At 38.1% G+C, this 27,937-nt stretch overlaps 1 protein-coding gene across 1 annotated transcript; it reads right to left on the bottom strand.

Annotated features, from left to right (window-relative positions):
* Positions 1-27,745, bottom strand: clmna (calmin a). Its single transcript, XM_084393278.1, has 13 exons — positions 27,355-27,745; positions 9,909-9,970; positions 8,520-8,615; positions 8,345-8,428; positions 8,160-8,252; positions 7,578-7,771; positions 7,299-7,492; positions 6,833-6,915; positions 4,748-6,751; positions 3,465-3,628; positions 3,007-3,085; positions 2,292-2,350; positions 1-450 (listed from the first exon to the last, which is right to left on the bottom strand). Exons 1-13 carry the CDS (start codon positions 27,437-27,439, stop codon positions 285-287), a joined length of 3,363 nt encoding a protein of 1,120 aa, XP_084249404.1. The 5' UTR covers positions 27,440-27,745; the 3' UTR covers positions 1-284.
* Between the last annotated feature and the right edge of the window lie 192 nt (positions 27,746-27,937).

The following is a 27,937-nucleotide window of genomic DNA, read 5'->3' as shown; positions in this document are numbered from 1 at the left end:
ATGGCCAATTTTCCAATCTGTTTTATTTACTCATTAAACATTTGGGTCACGGGTCCTGATTCATGTCAAAGGGATAGTTCATTAAAAAAAAAAACAAAAAAAAAACACACTGTCATAATTTACTCACCCTCATGTTCCATACAGCACAATAGGGAATGCTTTATCAGAATGTCTGTACTTTAATTTTTTGGGTGAACAATTCCTAATGTCAGGAAGCTGATCTATAAGAACATGATCTGAGTTGTAGGTGTGAGCATCAATTCTGTTGTATAATAATATTGCAGTCATTCATCTATATTGAAGAGGAGTTTAGGAAGCATCCTTGAGTCAATCTGAGGCAGGACAAGAAGGCAGTACACGAAGAGCCAAGCAGCCAAGAGGATGTAGACAAGGTCGGACAAGGTTGTGTCATATGTGCTTTCCTGACTCACAGCAGTCTTGCTCTCCAAGCTGAAATGAAACAAAAGTGCAAACACATAATATTAGAATTTCAGCCCGTTGCTTTAAAGTGCCCCTATTATGTTTTTTTTTTCTCCAGAGATTACTTTTCATGTAGTGTGTAATATAGCTGCTTGTGAATGTAAAAGGTCTGCAAAGTTTCTAAAATCAAAGTGAACGATAAATTGAGTCATCGTCTCCTAAAAGAACCGATTCTGAACTGCCTGAGTTGTGAGTAATTCCAGTTTTACTTAATGCACGAACCTGGCCTGGAAGAGTTTGGCACGTGTTGTCAAATATGACGTTAGGCTTGCTCGACTTGAACCGGCGCTGCACAGGCCGATCGGTTTATGACATCAAAGTACCGCGAGAGCGATTAGAGAGCAGGCGGCTCCTTATGCTTTTGAATCGCTCTCGCGGTATTTTGATGTCATAAACCGATCGGCCTGTGCAGCGCCGGTTCAAGTCGAACAAGCCTATACTCTGTAAGTGGTAGACCAATCACAACAGACTGGATCATCTGACCAATTAGAGCAGACTAGGCTCTCGGAAAGGAGGAGTTTAGAGAGGCCGAATCCTTTATCAAAATGTTTCAGACACTTTAAGAAAAGAGGATATGCTGCAATGAATATAATGAGAAAATTAAAGTGTTTTTTTTTTACCTTGGATGCCTGTAAACTTGTAGTTAGACCTTTAAAATAACATAATAGGGGCACTTTAAATACCCTATGAAATCAGTTTTTTTTTGTCTGTTTCTGTTAGCTTTGATGCTAATCTATATGTTGGAGTATTCCTGAAAGTTGACTAAATTAACCTTTGGCAGATATACACATTTAAAATGTACAGTCTTTCTCTTCCAAGAAAACTAATCAAAAATGTATATGAATCATCTTGCACTGTGGTTTAAATAATAAACATGTCAACAATGGAGAGAAACGATTGTCAAGTGACTTCATGGTGTGTTGAAAATGAAACTTAAAGGGGTCATGACATGAGAAATCAAATTTGCCTTGGTCTTTTGACATTTAAGAGGTCTTTGTACCATAAAATGTCCTCCTCATTATAAACAAAGCATTTAGATCAAGCTCATATGGATGTTGGGGGATTTGTGATGTCACACGGGCAAATGCATTTGCATATGCCTGCCTCCAGAGCAAGACATCGACGAATAGTTTTACATCACAACATAGGCCCCGCCCACTGCCGTTCAGTCCCTAACACTTGTCTACACCGCATGCAGGCGTCGCGTCAAAAGCAAATAGAACCCATTATAAACACTGACGCTGTCTACACTGGATAGTACACAGATTCCTGTTCACTTTAGAAGCGTAAAGGAACATTCGTTTTGATGCGTCCTGTTTTAACAGCTCATTTGCGTCTCTGTACAGACTTGATACCAGCGTCAGGAACAAGTGAATGGTTTATTTTTAATGCTGTCCTGGATCGCGCCGGAGGTTTACATGTTTGTTCAGAGAATTTGACCGCAGATTGTTTTGTAAACGAGGCACAGTTTAGTTGACAAAAGAAACTTTTGTTGACAGATGAAGCAGTCAGCTGTATTGGATCTGACAGCTTCTACATCGCAAGTCTTAAGTAAGCGATTTTATAATGCTTTGTCTGTAAATGAGATTTCCACATACTGTATATATGTTTTTTTTTTTTTGTGCAAAACAACTATTTACATTACAAGTAAAGTAAAAGTAAAGAAATCTTATGATGTAAGATCACAGTGCATTTCTGTGCAAAATATAAAGTGTCAGGAATGTACGTGTGTGTCTCAAAACAGTGTGCTTTGTATGGAGTATGGGCACTGGGCACCCACTGGCAGAAACACAAATCTGCACCTCTGTTACCTTTTTTTTATGATGGTACTGTCCATTTTGCTGCAGTCTACGGCTTTCCCATTTTGTCCCTATTAAAAAGAAACCAACAGATTGGTGAAATTAAAAAAGTGAAGTCAATATATCTAGTACCAGAGAAAAAGCTGTCAGCCTTTATAAATGTTAATAATGTGGACACCTAAGATGAGATAATTATTTACACTATTGTTCCAAAATTTGGGGTCGGTAAGAACGATTTTTGAAAGACGTCTCTTATGCTAACCAAGGCTGCATTTATTTGATAAAAAATTCAGTAAGAACAGTAATACTGTGAAATATGTTGATGTGTTTTCTATTTTAATGTATTTTAAAATGTAATTTATTCCTGTGATGGCAAAGCTGAATTTTCAGCACCATTACTCCAGTCTTCAGTGTACATGATCCTTCAGAAATCATTCTAATATGCTGATTTGGTGCACAAAAACATTTCTTATTATTATCATGTTGATGAATAGAAACTTCAAAAGAACAACATTTATTTGAAATAGAAATCTTTTGTAACTTTATCAATGTCTTTACTGTCATTTCTGATCGATGTAATGCATCCATTCTGAATAAAAGTATCAATTTCTTTAAAAAAAATAAAAATCTTACTGACCCCAAACTTTTGCATGGTAATGTTTATCATAAGATATACTTATTTTTTAACAGGGTTGATTAGGGGGCACAATCAAGAACATTAGCAAACCTTTGATTCGCTGGTGTCAACGACCCTTCTCAAATGTATAGTAGTCAAAGGTTGGCTTGCATCCGTCACCACTTCGTCCCTTTTAAGAGCATGATACATTTGTTATGGTTGATAAAACACACATTTCATATGCCTCACTGAACTCTTATATGGACCTAAGTTACAATTAAGCTCATTTATTCATGACAGACTGAATCCCGGCCAATCAGCTGTACTGGAAAACATTTTTATACAGTAACACAACATGCTATGAGATCAAAAATGTTTGCATCATTCATCTAAAATGGATATGACCTGTTCACCAAAAGTCAACCAAAGTTTTCAAAACTAAACAAGTACATTTAAGGCAATTTGCAATGGTTCTAAGAGGTTTATGAGGTCACATCCTTCAGAAAACAGAACGCACCCCTGTGGCACAGACTGTGTCTCTGTAGCAGTCTCTATTAATAGAGCCGTACCTCAGAGCCCCAGTGTTTTCTCTGGCACCAGCGCTGGGCAGGTCCTCATCTGTCTTAATGAGTTCACAATGCTCAGCTGGTGAATCAGGCTCCACCGCACCCCATTCTCCTGGGTGCCTGTCAAACAGGCTTTGCTCCTGGAGATGCAAAGATCCCACTCTGTCCTAAATGGACACATGATTTTAAAATGCAAGATTAAAGTTCAATATCCAGAATACAGACTCAAGCAATTTAATATTCACTTTGGTAATATTATCACTGTGATGACCATTCTTGCACAAGTATACTGAAGAAAATAATACTTTACAAGGATATGATCAAAAGTGACGGTAAAGACATTTATAATGTTTCAAAAGATTTTTATTTCAAATAAATGCTGCCCTTTTGAATATCTATTATCTATCACGGTTTCAACAAAAATGTTAAGCTGCACAACTGTTTTCAACATCGATAATAATAAGAAATGTTTCCCGATCAGCATATTAGAGTGATTTCTGAAGGATCATGTGACACTGAAGACTGGAGTAATGATGCTGAAAATTCAGCTTTGCCATCAGTGGAATAAATTACATTTTAAAATGTATTAAAATAAAAAATAAAAACAGTAATTTTAAATCGTAATAATATTTTACTGTATTACTTTTTACTGTATTTTTGACCACATAAATGCAGCCTTGGTGAGCGTTTCTTCCAAAAACAAATTTAGTCTGTGTGAATATGACTGAATCTCAACCACTATTGTTTTTCCGTTTGGCCTTTTTACCACTCTTTTTAAAAGGTCAACTGAAAACTCACAAACTGAACTGAACCTGACTCAAACTCACATTGCCTCAGCATGTGCGGCTACAAGAAAGCCAAAATACTTTTTTATCCCTTATCTAATGGTTTTACGGAGAGTGGATGACTCTGCTACTGAACCCAACTCTACAGAGAGCTGATCTACATACTGGTTATGTGAGGGAACTGAACTTGTCTTTCATAGTTCATCTTAACTATTAATCTTTAATCGTGAATGGAAATCGTGCTAGAGAAGTAAATGAAAACAGGATTATTTCTTCTGGCTCTGAATACTTGGGCTATACTCACAGGACTCAATAGCAACTGTAATAGATCATTAAAAAAAAAGGATCATTTTGAGTAATGCGCTCAAGTGAACTACATTTGGAAAAGGAGGTCATGACCCTAAAACAGCTCATATGCTGATACCTTCTGTTTGTAGGTCAGTCTGTGCATTAAACTGAGCCTGTTTTCTAGGCTAAAGGAAAGTGAGAATGAAAAATAACCTTTCTCGACTTAAATCCCTTGCCGTGTTCCTCTGAAGTGTCTTCGGTGTCCGTATCCGATTCGGTAAGTGAACGTTTAGGAGGTGCCGGCTGAAGCGGAGTCATGCTGAGAGATAGACGTAGCTCTGTGGGATGTTTTTCAAGGTACCCACGGACACCAATAATGGGCTCTGAGTCCTCACAGGTGGTTTCCGCTTCAATTGGTGACTCGAAGCTGGAAACTTCTAGACGCTGTCGCTGGGTTGATGTAGCGTCGTCTTCTCCATCGTGGTTGGTGGAGTCAGAAAGAGGCACCACAATGGCTTCAGTGACAGATTTCAGAACGCCATATTGAGAGTCTACTTCTGATACAGGCCTGTTATCCTTGGCCCCTCCAGGCTCCGTATTGTCTGAAACCTGAGCTTGGCTTTCACCATTTGTATTGTGGGAAAACTCAGTCCTCCTTATGCCGTCTGACCCACTTTCCATGTTGCTCTTACCTATAATAAGCAGATCTTCATGAATACCTTTACTCTCTCTTGGCTCATTCTTGAGATCACTTACAGATCCGTTTAATTCATTGTTCTGTTCCCTTGGATTGTCCTCAAAGTTTCCACCTGCTTCTGATTTACTGAAATGTCTCGAGTCTGAATAACAGTCCCTCTCAGTTGAGTTGAAATGGGACAGACAATCGTCACCCTGTTCGCTTGATTCAGTCGAGCTCTTCGCAACTGAACATCCACACATATAACACACTTGATCTTCATTAGGAACCTCAACTTCTGTTTGGCTCTGGTCTGAGACAGGTTCTTCCAGGTTGTCAAATATCACATCCTTTACCTTCATTTCTGAAACACTTACTTGTTCCCCATCATGGAGGTCACTACTATCGTTGTTGGTTTCAGAATGACCATTTTCAAGATCATTTTTGCCTGGTTCCTCTGTTGGTTCTTCAGCCAGATCAGTGCACAGTTTAATATCCTCCTCACTTCCTGATATAGAAACCCTCTCAAACTGCAAAACTGGACATTCCGGCTCACTGTCATACTCAATCATGAAAGGCTTCTCCTCAGGTCCATCTGTCAATTCGAAAGCATTCCTCTGCAAAGCTTCTGTATTGGAAGACTCTACATTGTCCTGAAAAGATTCAGATTCCAGAATTCCACTCACTTCTTCATCAACAGTGGAAGTAAGTGGTCTCTCATCCTCAGGTTGAGCTGGCATGGCTTCCTTGTTATCCTGAAAGTATCCTGAGTCACTTTCCAAACATAAAGGATCATTAAAAGATGGCTTGACTGGTTCCTTGTGCTCCAAAGGATTGGTTTCAGTTTGTTCTAAACATCCTGAATCTGATTTATTCCTCATGTTGTCGCTGGGCGAATGATAAGCAGATTGTTCTTCTTTCAGATCTAAGATATATTTGAAAGCATTGTCCTCCTCAGATGGCGCAGTGGATTTGGCATGTAAACTATCCATGGAGCCGAGAGAATAGTTTCCCTCATCTATGAAAAGCTCACGGTCCAAATGATTCTCAGGCATGCTCTCTGGTGAAAATGGTGACCCTAAATCTGAGGTCACTTCAACAGTCCCAGCCGTACTGCTTTCGCTTATAGGATCCTCATTGATCCGGTGAGAGTTAGTAGTCTCGCTAAGTACTTCACTCCACGAGTCGGGCGAGTTGACAGCAGAATCCGAGAACGAAGGTTGCGGAGAGCTTGTGGTGGACACGTCTTTATTCAAGTCCAATGGGTGATAAAGGGGCTTGTCGTTTGCAGGACTGGGACTTGAACCCACTGATGACCTTTCACTGGTCCATGGTCTGTCCTCGGGGGTCTGTGATAGGACTGGAGAGGTGATCTGCTCACGATCTTCAGACACCGAGGAGATGAAGATCTTGGGTGGTGGCTGAACCAAGTCACTCTTGACCGTATAAGTCTCCCGTTTTCTCTGAACCCCATTCCGGACAGGAGGTTCGTTCATACGAGCACTGGCTTTACTTCTTTCCAGAATAACTGACGTTTGATCCTGGAGAAAACAAAGCACATTTAGTTGAGATGTATGAGACTTATTGTATATTGATGCTGTAATTCACTGAAACGTTCCTACCTCCTCAATTCCAGGAAAGTGCTCCAAAAACTGGGACACATAGGTCATTATGGACTGTTCATCAGGGGGATTCAACATCACATCTGAGGAAAGACTTTTTTAGCTCAACTCTGCTAATGTATTTCAATAGCTGCTGTATATTAAAACAAATCAAAGATATGACAAATGCCCTCAAGACCTCTGAAATGTAGCTGAAATACATTGTGTTACATTAGTAATACAGTGCTTGAACACTACAGCCTCGCTTAATGTATGAATGTCTTTGCATTATGTCAAACCAATTGCCATATATTTTACATTTACATTTATTAATTTAGCAGAAATTCAATAAAATATATGTAAATATAAAATATATAATAACATATCATTTAAATATGTATAAATATAAAATATATATAAATGTATACGCGTTAAATATGTAAACATTTTTATATTATATATAATCAACCGACTCTTTAATATTTACCCTCAGGTTCTAGGAGTCTTGGGATGCCAAGACTGTAGTGTGCTGTTCTAAATGCTTCCTCAATGTTCTCTCTGGCCGTTCGGAGCAAAGCCCTCCTCATATCCACCAGACTGGGGTCAATGGACTTTATCACAGCAAGGAAAGCTAGACCACTTGTCCAGCTCTTTCCAAAGTTCTGTACAGCAACTCCATATCTAGAAGAACAACGTAGCAAGCGATGCTTTGAAATCTGGCATAACTAAGTAAAACAATTCCCAGTGGTCACTAAATCTCTCTTACTTTCTAGTGCGTCTCTGGACCCAGTGCAAGAGGGTCTTGATTGCCTTCCCATGACCTCTTGGTGCAATGGTGGGCTTTCTCTCATCTGAGGGTGTGCTGGAATGCGAAGTGTCTGAATCAGAACTGGTGGGTATGGAGGACAGGCTGGAGGAGGAGGGGAACTGGCTCGTAATATTCCCTGTCAGTTCCTTGATCTGTAATACAAACAGCTCATTACTGAACGAGTAGATGACAACCATTGGCTCAGCGAGGTGGCTGTTCCTATCATGCTGCTCAGGAAACTCTTCGGTCCTATCTAAACACTGATTAAACATGAGTGATAAGAGAGTTGTCCTGTCTCAAAGACAAGATAAGATTAGAGCACATTTTGGACCCTAATCCAACCAGAATCAGAAGGATATCATAAGCAATCGTTGGTCCAGTCAGACCTCATCGTTTCCCACAGCCACTTTAAGTCACAAATAATCCACTGATTAGCTATTTTCCCCAACTAAATTCAATCAAATGTGGACTAATCCAAATGTAAAAGCATAAAGATGTAGAAATAAAGAAACACAAATGGAGAAAACAAGATTATGCTACCTGGAAAAACAGTATGATATTCCAGATAAGCCCAAGCACAATGGATGGATTGCCATCTGCAATATCCGTTGCGTCGATGCTGACTAATTTCACCTAAAACCAGACACATTTATCACAGTTTCAGGAAGCATTCAGGGTGTTTTATTTGTTATTTGTGAGGGTGTGTAACCTCAAACAATACTTACGTTTCTTTCTTCCAGAAATGTCAATACCTTGGCGATGTTATTGAGCCTAAAAATACGATGCGAGGATGGCTTAAACCCATGCAGCTGAAAGATCAAAGGTCAGCGTTTTCTTAGCCGTTTGTGGGAACAGATGAAGTAAAATGATTCAGAAAATCTACTCTGAAATGATTCTCACCAGTTTGCATCCTGAGAGTTCTTCAAGTAGAGCCATCAGAAGCTTCCCGTCCTGGATATCGCGAAACAGATCCCGCACCTCCAAACGAGGGTTACACTGCACAGCAAAAAAAACATGCAGTTCAGTATCTAAACTCATATAAAAGATCATATTTCTGTCATATTGTTTTATCTTATGTATCTTTATCTAGTAAAATGACTATAAAGTCTTTTGATCCTTTGAACAGATCTCATATAAGAGAAGAACTTCAGAGAAAAATATATTTCTAAAAAAATTCAATACTATGAAAACATTTTTAAATAACATGTGTAGGAGGAAAATCCCACTCTTCTTCAATAATAACATTTCTCAGAAGAATAAAAAGGATATGATGGGACAACAGTGGAAACTGGAGAGTTAAAGGTGAAATTTTCCACCAAAACATAACAGACAAAGTGTAATTGTCCGATGGTGGGTCGAAGTTTTGAGAAGAAGCCAAAACTCAGGGGCACAGAATAGAGCGACATTGTGCATGAAAACAAAGGATTCATCGCTGAGTGTTTTCAGTCAGTATTATGAGGCTCTGAAGAATGGCAGCATTACAATCTATAAGCTGTCTACAACACAAGAAGAGCCGCGGAGGACTGCCAGAGAAAACAAAAGAGAAGGCCTAAACGAGTTGTGTTCAATGACTAATGCCTTATGCAAATGTATGTGTGTGTGTTTTGTGTTTTGTGTCTGTCTCGCCATTTCTGGTAGGGAAAATATGATAGTGAAAGTGGGTGGAGGGAGCATCAGAAGAGTAAGGGCCAGATTTACTAAACAGTAAATCTGGCCCTAAAAATCAAAACATGAATTTTTTTTAACTGATAGATAGATAGATAGATAGATAGATAGATAGATAGATAGATAGATAGATAGATAGATAGATAGATAGATAGATAGATAGATAGATAGATAGATAGATAGATAGATAGATAGATAGATAACAAAAAAAAACAAAAAGAAAACAACAAAAAAATTATATATAGGCTATATATATATATATATAGGTACATATACATAACACAATTTAGTAAGTAAATAATTGTTTTGAACAAATTTGTAGTGCAGTTTGGCACACAAAAATAGTACATCCCCCAAAAACCATTTCTTCAGCCCTGATATTCTACTTACAACTCAGGTTAATGTTTCAACCTCATGCATAATTAATGCTAAGAAATTACAATTTCAATTTCCTTCATTAATAATTCAGCAGAGAGAAGGAGGTATACATTTCCTGTTTGTAGTAGGCTACATGTTACCACCACAAAGACGCCTCGATCTGTGCACAAGGAGGATAATCTGAACATCTGAAGTCTATAAACTCCATCTACTGGGTTCATAGGATCCAAATAAATTCTTACTGACCTTCTCTAGATGTAGATTCATCCATCTTGTGAATGTCCTTTTCTGCACCACCTCCCTCTCAACTGGAAGAGAAACAAAAACAACAGCGTCACGTCAACGGAGGTAAATGATGCACGGAGATGAAACGGCAAGAAGTTGCTTCATCTAAAACAGCAGCTCCATGTCATTAATTACATGTAGCCTGAAGCAATTGCTCACTTGTGAGCACGCCATGGCAACAAAGGCCAAACAGCACACAATAATTATAGTCAATGTGGAATGACCAGTGACCATAAACGGCAAACATCCACTGAGCTGTTTTATTTAATGAGCAGCCAATGGCAAATTTGCTTGCCTTTGTATTATTATGCTAAGAATCCACATACACTTGTAGAAACATCATTAATACCTAAATGTTTTACACTTTGCTGTAGAATAAACATTAAAATACAAAGAGCAAAGCAAAACTATGCGTTTGAAAGGGTCTGGGCTAGTAAAAACCTACCATCATTGTGCTCTTGAGCAATGGACTTTATGTAAGGCTGCAGTCTCTAGCAAGTACACCATAAATTGCTTCACAAATCAGTGCAGTCAGATTGGGTTCATATGCATTTTCACTGATTATACTTAATATGCTCAAAACATCATGAAATGTCTTAAACTGTTTTTGTGTGTGTGTAAAGATCATAAACTGTTTATGCAAAATCCATATTGACACACCTACATCTTTGCCTTTCATCCCAATTACGCTTTGCATGTAAACTGCTGTATTCAGGGTATCTGCAGCTTTTTAAAATCAAATTTGAAGCTTTTTAAGACCTGATTTAATAAAAAATCTGACATCATTTACTTACCATCATGTCATTCTAAACACGCAAGACTTTAGTTCAATTTCGAAACAAATATTTTAATGAAATCGGAAGAATTTCGGTCCCTCTACTGACAGTTTACGACTACCACTTTGATGCTTCAAAAAAATTCATAAAGAGATCGTAAAACTAATCCATATGAATTGAGCGGTTCAGTCCAAATTTTCGGAAGAGACACGATCACTTTATATGATGAACAGATTGAATTCAGGCTTTTATTCACATTAATCAGATATGGTAAATGGAAGCTCAAGCATGCTTGCTTGACATGCGAGAACTAATGAGGTTCATTCTCGTGTTACGCAGCACGTTTGAGCTTCCACAAGAACCAATGAGGTTCATTCTCGTGTTACGCAGCACGTTTGAGCTTCTGCAAGAACCAATGAGGTTCATTCTCGTGTTACGCAGCACGTTTGAGCTTCTGCAAGAACCAATGAGGTTCATTCTCGTGTTACGCAGCACGTTTGAGCTTCCGCAAGAACCAATGAGGTTCATTCTCGTGTTACGCAGCACGTTTGAGCGTCCGCAAGAACCAGTGAAGTTCATTCTCGTGTTACGCAGCACGTTTGAGCTTCTGCAAGAACCAATGAGGTTCATTCTCGTGTTACGCAGCACGTTTGAGCTTCTGCAAGAACCAATGAGGTTCATTCTCGTGTTACACAGCACGTTTGAGCTTCTGCAAGAACCAATGAGGTTCATTCTCGTGTTACGCAGCACGTTTGAGCTTCTGCAAGAACCAATGAGGTTCATTCTCGTGTTACGCAGCACGTTTGAGCTTCTGCAAGAACCAGTGAGGTTCATTCTCGTGTTACGCAGCACGTTTGAGCGTCTGCAAGAACCAATGAGGTTCATTCTCGTGTTACGCAGCACGTTTGAGCTTCTGCAAGAACCAATGAGGTTCATTCTCGTGTTACGCAGCACGTTTGAGCTTCTGCAAGAACCAATGAGGTTCATTCTCGTGTTACGCAGCACGTTTGAGCTTCTGCAAGAACCAGTGAGGTTCATTCTCGTGTTACGCAGCACGTTTGAGCTTCTGCAAGAACCAATGAGGTTCATTCTCGTGTTACGCAGCACGTTTGAACTTCCGCAAGAACCAATGAGGTTCATTCTCGTGTTACGCAGCACGTTTGAGCTTCTGCAAGAACCAATGAGGTTCATTCTCGTGTTACGCAGCACGTTTGAGCTTCTGCAAGAACCAGTGAGGTTCATTCTCGTGTTACGCAGCACGTTTGAGCTTCTGCAAGAACCAATGAGGTTCATTCTCGTGTTACGCAGCACGTTTGAGCTTCTGCAAGAACCAATGAGGTTCATTCTCGTGTTACGCAGCACGTTTGAGCTTCTGCAAGAACCAGTGAGGTTCATTCTCGTGTTACGCAGCACGTTTGAGCTTCTGCAAGAACCAATGAGGTTCATTCTCGTGTTACGCAGCACGTTTGAGCTTCCGCAAGAACCAATGAGGTTCATTCTCGTGTTACGCAGCACGTTTGACCTTCTGCAAGAACCAATGAGGTTCATTCTCGTGTTACGCAGCACGTTTGAGCTTCTGCAAGAACCAATGAGGTTCATTCTCGTGTTACGCAGCACGTTTGAGCTTCCGCAAGAACCAATGAGGTTCATTCTTGTGTTACGCAGCACGTTTGAGCTTCTGCAAGAACCAATGAGGTTCATTCTCGTGTTACGCAGCACGTTTGAGCTTCTGCAAGAACCAATGAGGTTCATTCTCGTGTTACGCAGCACGTTTGAGCTTCCGCAAGAACCAATGAGGTTCATTCTCGTGTTACGCAGCACGTTTGAGCTTCAGCAAGAACCAATGAGGTTCATTCTCGTGTTACGCAGCACGTTTGAGCTTCAGCAAGAACCAATGAGGTTCATTCTCATGTTACGCAGCACGTTTGAGCTTCCGCAAGAACCAATGAGGTTCATTCTCGTGTTACGCAGCACGTTTGAGCTTCAGCAAGAACCAATGAGGTTCATTCTCGTGTTACGCAGCACGTTTGAGCTTCAGCAAGAACCAATGAGGTTCATTCTCGTGTTACGCAGCACGTTTGAGCTTCTGCAAGAACCAATGAGGTTCATTCTTGTGTTACGCAGCACGTTTGAGCTTCCGTAAGAACCAAAAGTGGTTCATTCTTGTGTGTTACACAGCACATTTGAGATTCCGCAAGAACCAATGAGGTTCATAAAAAAAAAAGAAAGAAAAAAAACAGAATTAGTTCTGTAACTGATGCTTTATCTTATCCTTCTTATGTTGCCACAGAGAATGGTGGGGAATGTAGTTCGTCACACAAGTCATACAAACCAGCTGAGTGGCATTTTCTGTCAAGCTTTATCGTTATTCTTCATCAACAGAACAAAAACATGTTCAAAATAAATCACATCTGACTTACAGTATGACCAATAAAAACTGGCTTCTAATGTGAAAAAGGTAGATATGGTACTAATTGGTGACTCTTTTACTTCATGTTTGGGAGGAAAGGTCAGATGTTTCTTTGGACCTCGTGTACACGCTTTGAAATAAAAGACATCTGGCCTAGAGAGATGGTGGTGGTTGGGGAGCCTCCCATGAGACTGTGCTTGATTACATGATCCGTCAGGAAAAGCGTCTACACAGTCTACCTCATGATGAATGCTTTCTTCTCAAGTTTTCTTTTCCTCAGCCGGCGGCTCATTTGGATTTTATAGGTGTACAGTACGCACACAAGGAATTGGAAGATCCTGATGGGGATGTCACTGGAGGCATGGCTTTCCTCATTTATATTTAGTGCCAAAACATAAAGAGGCTCCATTTGCTGGAATCAATAACTGTGGTCTAAATGCCATGATGGAATAATGACCCAACAGTCTAACAGGAAGTCTAGGCATGTCGCCACATACACAGAGCTCAACAGCACAATAGTGCACATTCAGAGAGTGGCCAAGTTAAAACCATTTTTGTGACAACACATTTAATAAGACCATAAATGCTTCACAGCAGAGCGCTTTCTTAATAAAAATCATTTTGGCAGATAATTCATCATTCAATGTTAGGGTAACGTGACCGCTGTTAAATGTCTCCTTGAATTCATCTAGTGCTAAATTACGTCAACTAAAACCCTTTACATGTTTATCTACGTTTTCCATGTGACTACATATTATTTAATTCAAATAAAAACACCCCCATGTTTAAACATGTAATGCAAAGTTTAATGAAACAGTGTTTCCTGGCTTCCAACAGCTCGTTCTTTCTGGTCGGCCCTAAAAAAGAGCTAATCCTTGCAAAGGATTCTTGTTACTAATGGCTGCTCTTGCATTACCAAGCCCAGTATGACATGCTGGGGGGTGGTAAAGTTTCGATCACCTACAGCGCTTTAGCTGTTTTTTCAAACCCAAAGATAATGGAGTCTGTTCACACTAAAATATGCTATTTTTAATGGTTGGTCTGTGGTCTATGCATCATCCAATTATCTATTAATTTATGTTTAATTTAGTTAATGTACAATATGATGAGTCAATAATTAATAAATGGCTGATATTTAAATCTGTACTACTTTGACTAAATACATTTTAAATCTAACACTCCAAAACTTTAACGCTAAAAACTAATATTGGCATAATATTATAATGTACAGTGTGAACATGGATATTCATTTTGAAATTAACTAAATATTACATTAAGCATTATTCAATTAACCTTAAGTGAGCATTTGATAATGGCTAAATTCTTCGATAGTGATAATATTATAAACTTCAGCCAAAAATATACCTTATTTATTTTGTTTTGTGTGAACGGTTTCTACAATATTAGACGATACACATTTGTGTACTGCATAAAATCATAAAAAAGATATGAAACGAGATAATAACTTTGATCTTTAGTGAAGCAATATCAATTATACAGTACTACAAAAACAATCCCTTTGTTGAAATCACAAAGAACATTAACACGCCAGCCTCCATTTCTTTTTCCCTGCCAAAGGACCTATAAAGCATTTTAGGCCCGGGGCCCCAGCCAAGAACACAGTCCTCTCCATCTTTCTGCACAGGCCATGTCTGTTTAATGAGGGGGCCGTCTTCCAGCTCCAAAGAGCCAGCGCTCAAACAAAACAGGACAGCTTTGAGCTCTCAAGTGTGACAGACGGGCCTGAACTCTGTGTGTCTGAAGGTTCAACATGAGCAGAGCTGGAACCTTTCATGAGAATGTCTTTGTTAGGACTGTAGTTTGTTTTGCTGTGGTCAGCAGTTCTGTTTGTATTTATAAATACAGCATGTAAACTGATTAATCGTAAGATTTTTTCCCCCATGTTTTGCATTATGGTAATGTCAACTAATATTTCCTTAACTGTCATAAAAATAATGTCACAATGCAAAACCAATGAATGGACTTATGCTTCATTTTCTTTGTGCAAAAATAATTATATATTTCTTTCTTTAGTTTTTGGTGAGAATTATGAGCCAGATATTTTTTCGAATGGTTTTGTGAGATCCACCCATACAAATAACGAAAACAAATGAAGTATTTCCAAAACTTACTCCTTTTAAAGTTATCATTCATATCAAAATATAAGTATCTGTGTTGCATTTAAGATTAAGATCCCTTTATGGTTAATTTAAAGCTTAAATTTGATGTTTAAAGGGGTGGTATAATGCCCTTTTCACAAGATAAGTCTCTGATGTCCCCAGAGTGTGTGTGTGAAGTTTTAGCTCAAAATACCCCACAGATATTCTTATATAGCATGTTAAAGTTGTCACTTTTTGAGGGTGAGCAAAAACACACCGTTTTGTGTCTGTTCCTTTAAATGCAAATGAGCTGCTGCTCCCGGCACAGGGGGCGGAGCTACAAGAGCTCGTGTCCTTTTACCTCACACAGACATGGACTGGAAATTTCACAAACTTTTAGCCTTTTATGTTCAAACCAAAGTCAGACAATGATGGAGAGACTCAAGAAGAAGTGACAACATGTAGAAGCAACAGGACATTTCTGAATGGTTAGTTGATGAATTTATGTAGCTTATGTTTAGTTATCTTCTAGTCATTGATTAGCATATTCTGTCTTGATAATCTATAAATGGCGTTCCTGGGGGCGGGGTTTATGTAAATTCTAGGGTTTGTGATGTCACTAACCCGGGACGAAGCTCGTGTAGTCGAAATATCTACCTTTGCTTGGAACTTTGAGCGTTGTAACTTTGCAGATGTTGTTTATGCTCAAACAGCAACATTACACACTAACTAAAGTTAGAAAAGTGAAATCATAATCAACCACCCCTTTAACAACAACAAATTGTTATTTTGAACAAAATGACAATTTCATTCTCTGTTATTTATTTATTTAAAGCTGCAGTCTGTAGTTTTTCCTCTTTGTCGCCATCTCTGTTCGAAATCTGCAATTGCAGTTATTCGCGGAATTACCAACTTTACGTGGGTTGTGCCTTGGCGCGGATGAATGGATGAATCCAGTGTTTTGAGGAGAATGTGCGGCTGTCAGTCACCGCGCCGGTGTGGATACTGGCATTCGCAATCACAGATTCTACTTTTTGGAAGTATGACCAACATAAGAATTTTCACCGGAAAATATCATCTGAGCAAGTAAGTAACATCCACTTTTGTTCTGACCAACTAAGAAAAAAAAAAAAAACATTGCAGTAAATCGCGCTGATTAAATCTAACGATCACTTATCATATCACGTCAAACCGTGCAAATTATACTTTGTTCTAAAATTGTTAATGTTAACAACATCAGCATTGCGTGACTACATTTAATGCCCTTCTGATATTTATCCTTGTTTGCGCATGGGCCTACCACTGGAATTAAAAAATGTATTACAAGCTTACAGTTTAGAATCGAGCTAAGGCAAGCAGATAGTTTGAACACTGGCTGGTTATGTACTTGCTCAAAAATGTATTTTGGATCATTTTTAACCCCAAAAAGTTACGGACTGCAGCTTTGATGTTTTATTTGTATAGGGACAGATAATAGATAAAACTGTGACAACAGCCATTCAATGCGTGTTTCATAGTGCGTGTAGCTAAACTAATTTGCAACACTTGTCCCTAGAAGGGCTTTTCCCCTGTGCATTAAGTATTTGAAGTTTAATGATGAAAGCAACAGTTAATCCTCACAAAGGTGTTTTGCAAAACTGAAATTATTGCATTTACTGCAAAAATGTAAGTAAACATTGATTTTTTTTTATAGAAATAGATTTTTCAAAGTGCCATCACTGATGGAGATTCTCTGTGTGAAGACTCAACTAATCAATAATAAAATCATTAATGAATAAACTGACTAATCAATAATGAAGCAGTCGTTTTCATTATTGTATCTATTTTATAAACAATTTAATCGTTTAGTTGTTGCAGCCCTCAATGTTATTGTATTATGTCAAGGGCTTAATGAATTTAAAACATGACGGCTTTAAGTTTTATTCATATGCCAAGTATTAGCTGATTTGCAATAATTTTGCCTAACAAAGCAAACTCTGCTCTATTTTCAGTTCCCAGGCTCCACATATAACTTAATATTACATGGCACAGACACATTTTCAATTGGTCCAACGTCTACATTGCGAGATCCACAGAAATTCACTCCAGATGACTTTATGCTACGATGACTGTACATGCTCTTTAAAATAATAATCAACAGTAAATCAATCAAGAAACAACAAAGCAAAGATATGTGCATGCGTCCATGAAAGCAATGTTTCGTCCAAACATAATGACATAATTCTTCTGGTGAAATGCAAATTCTGTGGGAGAACCTTCTCTCTGATATACAATTATCTCTTAAGACCTCAGATTTGCAGAATATGATCAAATTCAGAATCAAATGCAAATAATTCAAAACCAACAGAATCACTTAAGTTATCACAAATCAGTTACCGGATTCATTATTGTTCAGGACTCTTTACTCTTTCAGTCACCTGATAAATACACAGACTCTGAATCAGGTGACTCTTATTTGCTTAACATGCAAAGAATGGTTTTGCCAAGTGAGATCATCCAGCAGGAAACCAACCAATCTTATCACCAGGCGACATTGTGAATTTCGAACAGGAGAGTTTCCCATTATAGTAAGAGAGGGGAATAAAATAGAACCCACTAGTCACTTATGTAGTCATGAAAATGGCTTCCAAAAGCACAGCATTAGAGTTTGATTGATGGTGCAAACAAGGAGCTCTATAAACTGTTACCCTTCCCATTCATCTCAATGGAAGTTGATTGGCTGGTGCAGGATCAGAATTAGAAATCTGTTGTATAAACAGTTATCCTCTTCTGTGAAGCCTTGGGTAAGAAATCTGGGTGTCGTTTTTGATGATGGGTTGAAATTTGACAAACGGATAAATACAGTGGTCGAATCATGTTTCTTTCAGCATCGACTACTAGCAAAAGTCAAACCATATTCTGTAAAGTTAAATTTTGAAAAAGAAATTCATGCCTTTATTACATCTAGGTTGGATTACTTTAACTGTGTTTTGGGATTAGCCAGTCAGCTCTATCCCACTTGCAGATAGTTCAAAATGTGGCTGCAAGACTTGTACCTAGTACTAAAAAACGGGACCACATTACACCGGTTTTACGTTTTTTGCACTGTGCGTTATCGAGTACATTTCTAAATTTCTCTTTTAGAGTTTAAATCTTTAAACGTTTTGGCTTCTCCTTACTTTTCGGATTTACTGACTGAACATCGTCCAGTTTTGTCTCTCCGGTCGTCCAACCAGAGATTGTTGTGCATCCCGAAGTCAAAGCTGAAATGTAGGGGTGACCTCACCTTTTCGGTAGCAGCCCCCAGACTGTGGAATCTTCTGTAGTAGATCTCCACCATCACTATCTGTTTTTAACTTTAACTTAAAAACATCTTTTTGATTTGCCATTATCAATGAGGAAGTTTTATTGCACTGTATTTTAGTAATGATATTGTTTTGTCCTAGTGTTCTGTTTTTATTGTGCAGCACATTGGTCAACCCTGGTTGTGTTTAATGGTGCTATATTGAGATTGAGTCAGTGGAATGACCAGCATATATTGGGTAACATTGAAGCACTGTGAGAAAAACAGTTTCAAACTATCACATTTTACCAGGCATGTAGGTAGAATTTGCTTGAATTTGCTTGGCTACCAAATTAAAGGTGAGTTTAAAGTCATATTTAAAATCAAAAATGCCAATTGCAATGACATTTTTGCAAAAACATTTAAAATGTAAATCCACTGGCTGGATCAGCATTGTCCCCATATTGGCTTCTTTATAATATTTCAAAATGTGATGGCACTGTGATTGGGTGGCCATGAATGACAACTTATCTGTCTGCATTTTGTTGTCCATTCTTTCTAGTTCACATTTATTAAACACAGTCAAAAGAAGGTCTCGTGAAATGTATTTAAATGGTCAAAAACTGTACTGTATTCGTTTAAAAGATGGCACAAAGGATAATGTCACCAAGTCATGCTTCAGTTTTTCTTAAACTCTGAAAGCAGCCATTGTGAGCATGTCAATGTTTTCCGTTTAAATAAATACATTCAGATACGCTTCTGTCTCAATCCTGAGTGGGCTACACAGAGACCTGCTGCCCTTGTAGACGGAGAACTCTACTTTATTGGAAAGCACTATATGTCTAGGTCACATTTCATCACATTCAAGACATATTTTGCATAAAGAAATAAAGTTTACTTTTTTTGCATTGTACCTTTCTGCTCATGCTGATTAAATAGATTTTCCAACCAAATTCTCAATATGCATCCAAGTGTTTTTATCTTTTAAGGTTTGTAATAAGATCTGTAATTAAAAATGATAAAGATACGGGTTTTTTTGCATTATGGTAATGACAAACTAATATGTCCTTAAAAGCACGTAAGTGTTGCCGCTACAGGTCGCATATTCAAAACAATAACAAAAGCGTAGCTAGATGACGCTGTGAAGGAGCAAGGAATGATAGGATTTGTCATCTTAACCTCCACTGCTGATGGAAATCAATCTGATGGGACTCACAAACCAGGTTCATTAATGAACGCTTGATCACATGATTTTATTTCATTCTAATGAATTAGCCGCTGCCGCAAGTAACGTAATGTTTAATGCTAAATTACTACTCATACAAGTCACTTTATTTGTCGAATTAAAAGGTGTGTTAACACAGTGCACAGTGTTTTACGCGTTATCTTTGGTGACAGAACCTGCTGCAAACGATAACGAATTGTCCATGGCGACTGTGCGAAACAACAACAGAGTGGCGTACTAGACGCTACAACCAGTACTTCCGCATTTTTTCAAGAGACTCACTGTGTTGCCATGGTTTCTACGGCAGTAAAAGAGAAAACCGAGGATAACACGGACGTCATTGACAGGCGACGCAAAGAAGAGGGCCGTTACACTGGTTAAAATTGCGAATTTCTCTGGATTTAAACATTGTTGGAAACATTTGGGATAATGCAAGTACATAAGTGAACAAAATATATAACACTGTGCTAGAGGTTTTTGGATATTTTAAAGGGATGGTTCGGAGTAAAATCAACCTAGGGTCCTTTGCACCATGACCTCGAGCCAAACACCCCCCCCAGAAGCCTTTTTTCCCTTGGTCGAACATTATTAAAGTTAGAGCTTATTTAGAGATATCAGCCGAATGGCTTAGTGTAGGCGCTAATGGATCCAAGGTTGTATCTCGTAAATTACCCCACTAATAATGCCCGGAATGGTACCAAACTTCTACAGTAGTACAAATAGGTTCTGTACTCATAAAACGAGGCATTGGAAAGTTTGTAAGTACATCGGGAGTTTATTTAAATAACACTTGCCTGATGGCTGATGCTACCGCTAACCCGGACGTCGAGGTCACTTCTGTGATTTGGATCGAGGTCATGGTGCAAAGCACCCTAGGTTGATTTCACTCCGAACCATCCCTTTAATGCAAAAATCCTACATACTGTGCCTTTAATTGACATGAAAATTGTTGTCACAATGCAAAACCTCTTTATCGTCCTAAAAAGGCTTCTTTTTTTTTTTTTGTGAGATTCACCAATAAAAAGTATTTTGCAACACTTACTCCCAGATAAAAGAGGAGAACACTGAAGCATTTACATGCTTATAAAGGGATTAAATGTCACAATTATATATTTTTTTAGAGGCTTAAGGATTTACAAGATGAACAGCACTTTTCACATCAAACGAATCGTACGCATGTCACCGGAGAGGGAATGAGGGAACTAGTCAAGCTGTGCAATGTCAAGAGAAAAGAGCTCCCCTCCAATCACAGATATGCAGAATGTATAAAGAGATGAAAATACTGGGTGAATGAAGAACAGCACAAACATATTTTTTTTGTAAAAACTTATTTTGAAAAACATATTTTAATGGCACATAACCTATGCGTACAATTTTAAAAAAGTTGTATTATGTCAGTTTTGTGACCCTGGAGCATTTAGTTCTGAATCAGCAGAAGGGGTGTTATTGTTGGACAATGGCTATTATCTGTCAGCCGAAAGAATTTAATTAATCCCTTCGCAAAAACTCTACTTGACACCAAGAGACTCTTATGCAAGAGCAATTAGAGCTTGTTTCTCTCCCTAAGCAAGTTGCAGTGAACAATGTAAAACTAACAATATTTCAAAACTGTCATGGGAAAAAACTCTTCGACTTTTGATGGTTTGTGTATCATGAGAACAAAACCATAGCAATCCAACGATATTCTGTTTTAGAGACAAAAGATGGATGTGTTATGACAAACAATGCCATTCATTTAAGTCCAAGTCATTACACCATTTGCTTTAGAATAAGACTTTTATCATCTTTCTATCAAGATGACTGGCTAATCAGGAAAACCAGGCTGTTTAGACAATGAGACTACTTATAAAACTGACAGAAGAACACTGATACTATTCATCTTTCATAACCACAGGTCTGTGCCAGCCGCCAGAAACTAATAAAACAACTTTCTTGATGTTATCATTACCTAAAAAAAAAAAAAAGTTCAGTAACCATCAGAAAAGGCACAAGTGTACAAAAGTGAAGTATTCTTTTTTTCTTTTTGGCCAGCAAGTATAAAAATAAATGTTGACATGAAAAAAATGTGTTGCTTTCCCATGCAAAACTCACCTCCATAATGCAAAAAGGAGTTGCAGTTGCTAATGTGTGTAAACACTGGTGACTTTCTTTCTTCTTTGGAACATTATTTTGAGAAATGTCTTCTTTTTTCAAATACAATGATAGTCAATGGACAATGTTTTAGACAAGCTAAATGCCAAAGTTTTGTACCATGACTTAAGAAAACCAGATGTGAACAATATAGTGATTATTTCATTGGCAACCATCACTAATAAATTGCACACTGTCTCCATTGTATAATCAATATGAAAATCTAAACTCATGCTGTATACAAGAAATACTTACAAACAGCACACTATAAACATCTTATAAGCAGAGCTTGATTAAAGTAATCCTCAGATTCACCAGTAACTGGCCTGGAAACTATAGAGTTAACCAAGCTTACATAATTTCTCAGCTGCAGAGGTTTCTAGCACTCAGCTGCATCCTCCTTACATGCAGCCTATGTCAGGCAGGCCAGTCGCTCATGCGTGCAGGAGAAAGTGCCGGCTAAATATAGATAATGATACACCTACAGCACGGCTCTCCTCCACCGATGATGTGGCTCTAGATGTTCCAGAGCCAAACAGAATCCCTCAGATCTAAAAAGGAGGGTCATGGGAAATACCTTTCTGCACTATGATAACTTCTATCTGAGACTCTTCAGGTAATTCCAAGAACATAACTATGCTTGAAGATAAACGACAGGGAAAGCACGTTTCAAAAGGATAGTTCACCTAAAAATGTTCATTCTGTCATCATTTACTCACCCTCAAGTTGTTTCAAACCTGTATGAATTTCTTTCTTCTGCTGAACACAAAAGAAGATGAGAGTCAATGGGGTCCATCAACTGTCTGTTTGGTTACACATATTTTTCTAAATATCTTCTTTTGTGTTCAGCAGAAGAAAGAAATTCATATAGGTTTGGAAAGATTTGAGGGTGAGGTCTTGAAGGGGTAGTTAATCCAAAAATGCAAATGTTGGTATAGATATTCATATCTGTTCCATGAAGAAAATAAGTCATAAAAGTTTGGAAGAGTAAATGATGAGGGTGAGTAACCAAACAACTCCCTTTAACCAAACAACATGCCACACAACAGGAATTAACTACTTAGATTTCATCATTTCATCGTGTTCTCTGCATAAACAGGGAACAGAAGGGAAGACTTTTAAGTGAGGCTAAATTTGTGCTGAGTGGATATCGGAGTAGCTTCAGCTGCCCGAGGAAAATTACAGATAAAAACAGGAGAATAACGGAAAAGACAGGGAGATAGTGTTCTGATTTAACTGCAAACTCAGTCCTCTACCCTACGGTCAACTCTTCTTGAAAAGCCTTCTAATGTAGACCAGCGCTTCCTGAAAAAAAGTGCCTAAAAAGTATGCAAGAGTGCATGTGAAACAGGGAAGGGGGGGTACTTGAGCAATTTCTCATTCAACACATCATATGAAAATACGTCCTGCTTGACAACTCATCCAAAGAGAGTCCAGTATATTCGCACTGATCTCTACTTTATTGCACTTTTTCTACTCTAGTGCACACTGGCTCTGTTTCAGCACTTCAGAACGCTTCAGCAGATGTCCGACTCTTATATGTACTAAATATTGCTATCATCAGCAGCGCTCTGCTTTGTGGCAAGTTTATCACCATTTTAGACGATTTTTTAGACCTTTATGATAAAAAGCACTTACAGACCAAGTTCGAAGTCGAACCCTGAATACAAACAGATGCTTTCCTTGTAGCATAAGCTTCAGTCTTCCTGCTTTATTCAGTCTAAATAAGGGGAAAAGCACACACAAAAATCTAAAATATTGGCATTTGTAATAATACGTAATGTGTGCGTAACTTGATTGTTTCTATTATGCATTACATTTTAGTATTTTAACAGTGTTGTTCAACAAAAGCAAATTATTACTTGCTTTTGATACTTTGTTTGAACCAATTATTATTGTTATTATACGTTTTTTAAGTAATTTAAAAAAAGTCTATTTTATTATTCCACAAAAAAATCTGATAACTCGATTAATCGTCAAAATAATCGACTAATTACTCGATTGCCACAACAATAAGTGACAGACAGCCCTGGATTAGTCAAAACATTTCAAAATACACCCGTCCTGCACTTTCCAGTCATATATTTTGTCATTAAAGATTTCGTAAAATAGTGTTAAAATATTGTCTCGTGAACCCAATATTGTGTAACGTCTCGTGAGCTGAGTGTATCTTCCCACCACTAATGAAATGTAACTTGTGCAAAAAAAAGAAAAAAGCCACTAGCCACAGTGGCTGATGGGAAAAAAGTTAATGTAAGCCCTGATACTAGGAATTGAGAAAGCCAGTATCGGATTTAGTTTTAGGCCTCATATTTTGTTAGTGAAGATATCAACTAGTAGAATACAAGAAAAATATTTGTTTCACTCGCATAACACAGTGCACAGGTGTCAAAATAATCCTCAAAGTGATATGGCAATCATGAAAAAGAGCGTATATACCACAATGATCAACTGTAACTACTATCTGTATCAACAATAAAAAAAATATTTCTCAAGTTATCGTACAGTGGAACATGTGTGCATGCATAGATATGGATTTTGCCTCCTTTTCAAAACAAACCTGCAGCAGACATGCACTGCATCAGTCTGCATCCCAAATTATCTAGAAGCTCTCAAGGGCCTGCAGACTATTGCATTGAAATTCCAGAGGTCCGATGCAGAGGGCATTGCTCTTTCAATGAAGACAAGATATTATGTAATTGCTTCCAGCATCTGTTTTCTGCAATGCTTCATTTATATTCTCCAGTAATTTCTCTGCTACTAAGCCCTATACATCCTAAATCCAAGCCACATTACATCCTAAATCCTATTGCAATGAACAGCACTAGGGCACAGAAGCAGCCTAGAGGGCTTATATTCAATTTGAAAGTTTTCAGAGAGCTACTTTGCAGGCTCTAATGTTCATTTTCTCACTTCTTGACATGTATTTAGTCATTCATAGTCATGAAACCTGCAATACTAAACACATATAACAGCCTGAAATGCCACCGGCCAACACTGAGCAGCGATTAACGGCGCACATTAAAGTAATTGATGGCAAAGCCGAGAACATGCACAATCAGTGGTGTGTAAAACTCCTGCTCATTAAATCAATTCTTTCCAGGGCAACAATTTATTCTTGTTTATGCGTCAAATAAGTTGGACCGAAGGCTGCTTTGCAGGTGAACAGTCACATGCAGACTATATTCAGATAACTGTTGCTTCCCTTATCTAGAAAGTTGTCTCTAAAAAAAAAAAAAGGACAAAAAAGGGGCGAAATTCATTCAGTCTTTTTCAGTGACCCATTGGTTCTGCATCATGACCAACAGATTTAGTAATTCAGTCAGGATGATTGCTTGGTTGTCTGAACTTCTCAAATGTATAGGGGTCTTCTATCAGCTGTCAAGTTACTAATCATAATAATAATAACTATGGCAAGCCAGAGTAACATTTATTCTTTGAAACTAACTACTTGTGACTTATACTTATTTTATATACTTTTTTAATAATAGAAATGATCCACCAGTGACTAGAATATTTTTCAATTTTGCAAGTCCATATTAATACTAACATCTCACTAGTATTTTATGCTTGTGCACAAGCACATATTTAAAAAAATTGACTAGATGGTGGGTTGCCTGAAAAAGAAGATGTAATCTGTCTTATTTCAAAGTCAGACAGTTAATAACAAACAACAAGTAAAGATTACTTCAATAACAAAATCTCAACATACAAAAGAACATTCTAAAAATAAAAAAAATATGATCTTCCTTTTTCCCATAAGCCAATTCAATATTGTAAAGAATTTCTCCATATAATTGAATGGTGTTTCTTTTTGTTACTAATATAATAAATGGGTAAAAGAGTAACTGACTCAATCAAAAAATAACAGTCGAAAGCATAGCCTTTCAAAATAGACTTCATTGGATAGCGGGCAGTTGACATGCATTCTAGAAAGTTTCATCTTTGTCCAGGGTCTGAACTATTTTTCTCCAGAAGTTATGACCGATAAAAATGCCTCTGTACGTATTTTAAATTAAAGTGGAAGCTATCTCATAATGCCTTTACACAGTATTTTGTTGTTGTTGTTCCATCTCTTTAATTTAGTTTTAATTTTATATTGTGGAACAACTAGGGGTGTAACAATATATTGTGTCACAATATATAGCGATACAAAATTGCAACAATATGTAGCCTATATAGTGGATAGTGACAATCTGTATTGTGTTTAGTTCACCCAAAATGAACATTTCTGTGTGAGAAAAAAGTTAAAGTTTACAGAGTTTTAGTGTCAGTACTAAATTAAACTACTAGGCATATATAATGTTGAACATAATAATTCAGTGGGGGGATATTTGTGGTTCCTGATAATGCCAAATGTCTTTCGTTACCAGTAAAAAGTGGCCTACATTATTTTAAAAAGCCTATATCTAGTCAGTGACAGAGTGCAAGCATATTCGTCTGAAATAATTCAGTATTTTCAGCCTCAGAATCATGAATATTTGTATTCTGGTGTCACTATTTTCCTGTACATTGGGTTACCAGCACCAAGTCCAAGCCTATTCATTTACACCCAACAATGTCATTTCAAATGTAGCATTTTAATCAACAGTAAAACATTTTTTTACCTTTTATGTCTTAATGAGTATCGCAATAATATCGTATCGTGATAAGTCTCGAATCGTTACACCCCTAGGAACAGCTGATTTGTGTAAAACAAGTTCAATGCGCATGTAGAAAGTTACAAAGATCGGGCAGCGCGCATTCAGTATGCACATACTATTTTGGTGACGACATTTGCATCGTGCAAATTATGTGTACGCGGACCCTTGCATAGCCTACACATAAAAAAAGGAAATTTAAGAAACCGCACACAAGTACTAATCTGTCTTAATTCCAAGTCAAATAGGTTTCAGCAAATTAAAACTCTGACACGTCATCTCAATACTCATGGCAAGATGCTCAAAAAACATCTACATCTGTCAACTGTGTTGCATTGGCAATGGCTGCTGTTGCTAGTGTCACTGGAAATCACCAGCTATCATTGAAAATGAAAAAATGTCACTGCAAATCGCTGACAATGCCCCATAACAGCTAAAGCACAGTGCTAATGGAAGTACCCCTGCTAAATATATCTAAACTACTTAAACTTGTATAAGAAAATAATTAGTTAAACTCACTATTTAAATTCATTGAACATTCCTTGTATCTAAGTAGCCTACTGAATAGTTAGCCTATTATAGTGAGACTGAAAAATATAAAGTCACTAGGCTACTAAATTAATTATAAGCTAATACTTAGAAAAAAGGTATGATACAGCACAAGGAATGCATGTTAAACTGGCTTGCCATAATGGAACACTAAAGCGCAACGCTGTTATGTCTATATTTGTTACATGTAAATGTATCTCTTTTTCCCAGCGAGAGGTGAATGGAGACATTGGATCAACTCCAGTTACTTCTATACCAATGTTCGTGTCTTCGTGATCATACTCTTTTACCCATCCCATGCCTCCAGCACTCTTACCTTGCAGATTCTGCACTCGGATGTCGCTGATCTGCCCGATCAATTCCTCCCGTTCAAACCAATCATCCCACTCGTGTCCCGCCATCTGGATCAAACAGCGAGTTGCTCGTTATATGAGGCTCTCGTCCCGTGATTTCGGTAGATTTCTCTCTTATAAAGTGCTCTGTGTGGCGGGTGGCCAGGCGGTGGCCATGAGTGGAGTTTGTGGGGGTTTCAGGGGTCTGTATCCGAAGAGATGCTGGTTTTCGGCTCCCGCATTGCTCCAGTAAAGTTACTTTAATTCCTCGTGACGCACAGGAAAGTCTCTCCAGCGCAGCTTGGAGGAGGAAAATAAGAGGGAAATGTGTGAGGAATAACCACCTGGTTAATGTTTGCAGGATTCTCTGTCTGTGCACGCCCACACTACCTCTGATACTCTGATGGCTCTGTCTCTCTCTCTCTCTCTCTTTCTCTGTCTCATGTTTGATTCTTGAACGAATCATTGTTTTGAACTGATTCTTTTTTCCCCAGCCGAACCGATTGGCGATGCGAAGGCCAAACTGAGGTGCGAACAATAGAAGCATATGTTTCTCTTTCAGACAGG

The sequence above is a fragment of the Rutilus rutilus genome, assembly GCF_951802725.1.
Source record: "Rutilus rutilus genome assembly, chromosome: 21".
NCBI classification, from domain to species: Eukaryota; Metazoa; Chordata; class Actinopteri; order Cypriniformes; family Leuciscidae; genus Rutilus; species Rutilus rutilus.
The sequence above is the reverse complement of the archived record's forward strand: the minus strand, read 5'-3'. Positions and strand labels throughout refer to the sequence as shown.

Bases quoted from the DNA above. Each gene is read 5' to 3' on its own strand.
- clmna (XM_084393278.1), bottom strand. From the start codon at position 27,439: ATGGCGGGACACGAGTGGGATGATTGGTTTGAACGGGAGGAATTGATC. The intron at 9,971-27,354 runs GTAAGAGTGCTG...TTTCTCTTCCAG, and splicing joins CCGAGTGCAGAATCTGCAAG to TTGAGAGGGAGGTGGTGCAG. The intron at 8,429-8,519 runs GTGAGAATCATT...TTGATCTTTCAG, and splicing joins AACTCTCAGGATGCAAACTG to CTGCATGGGTTTAAGCCATC.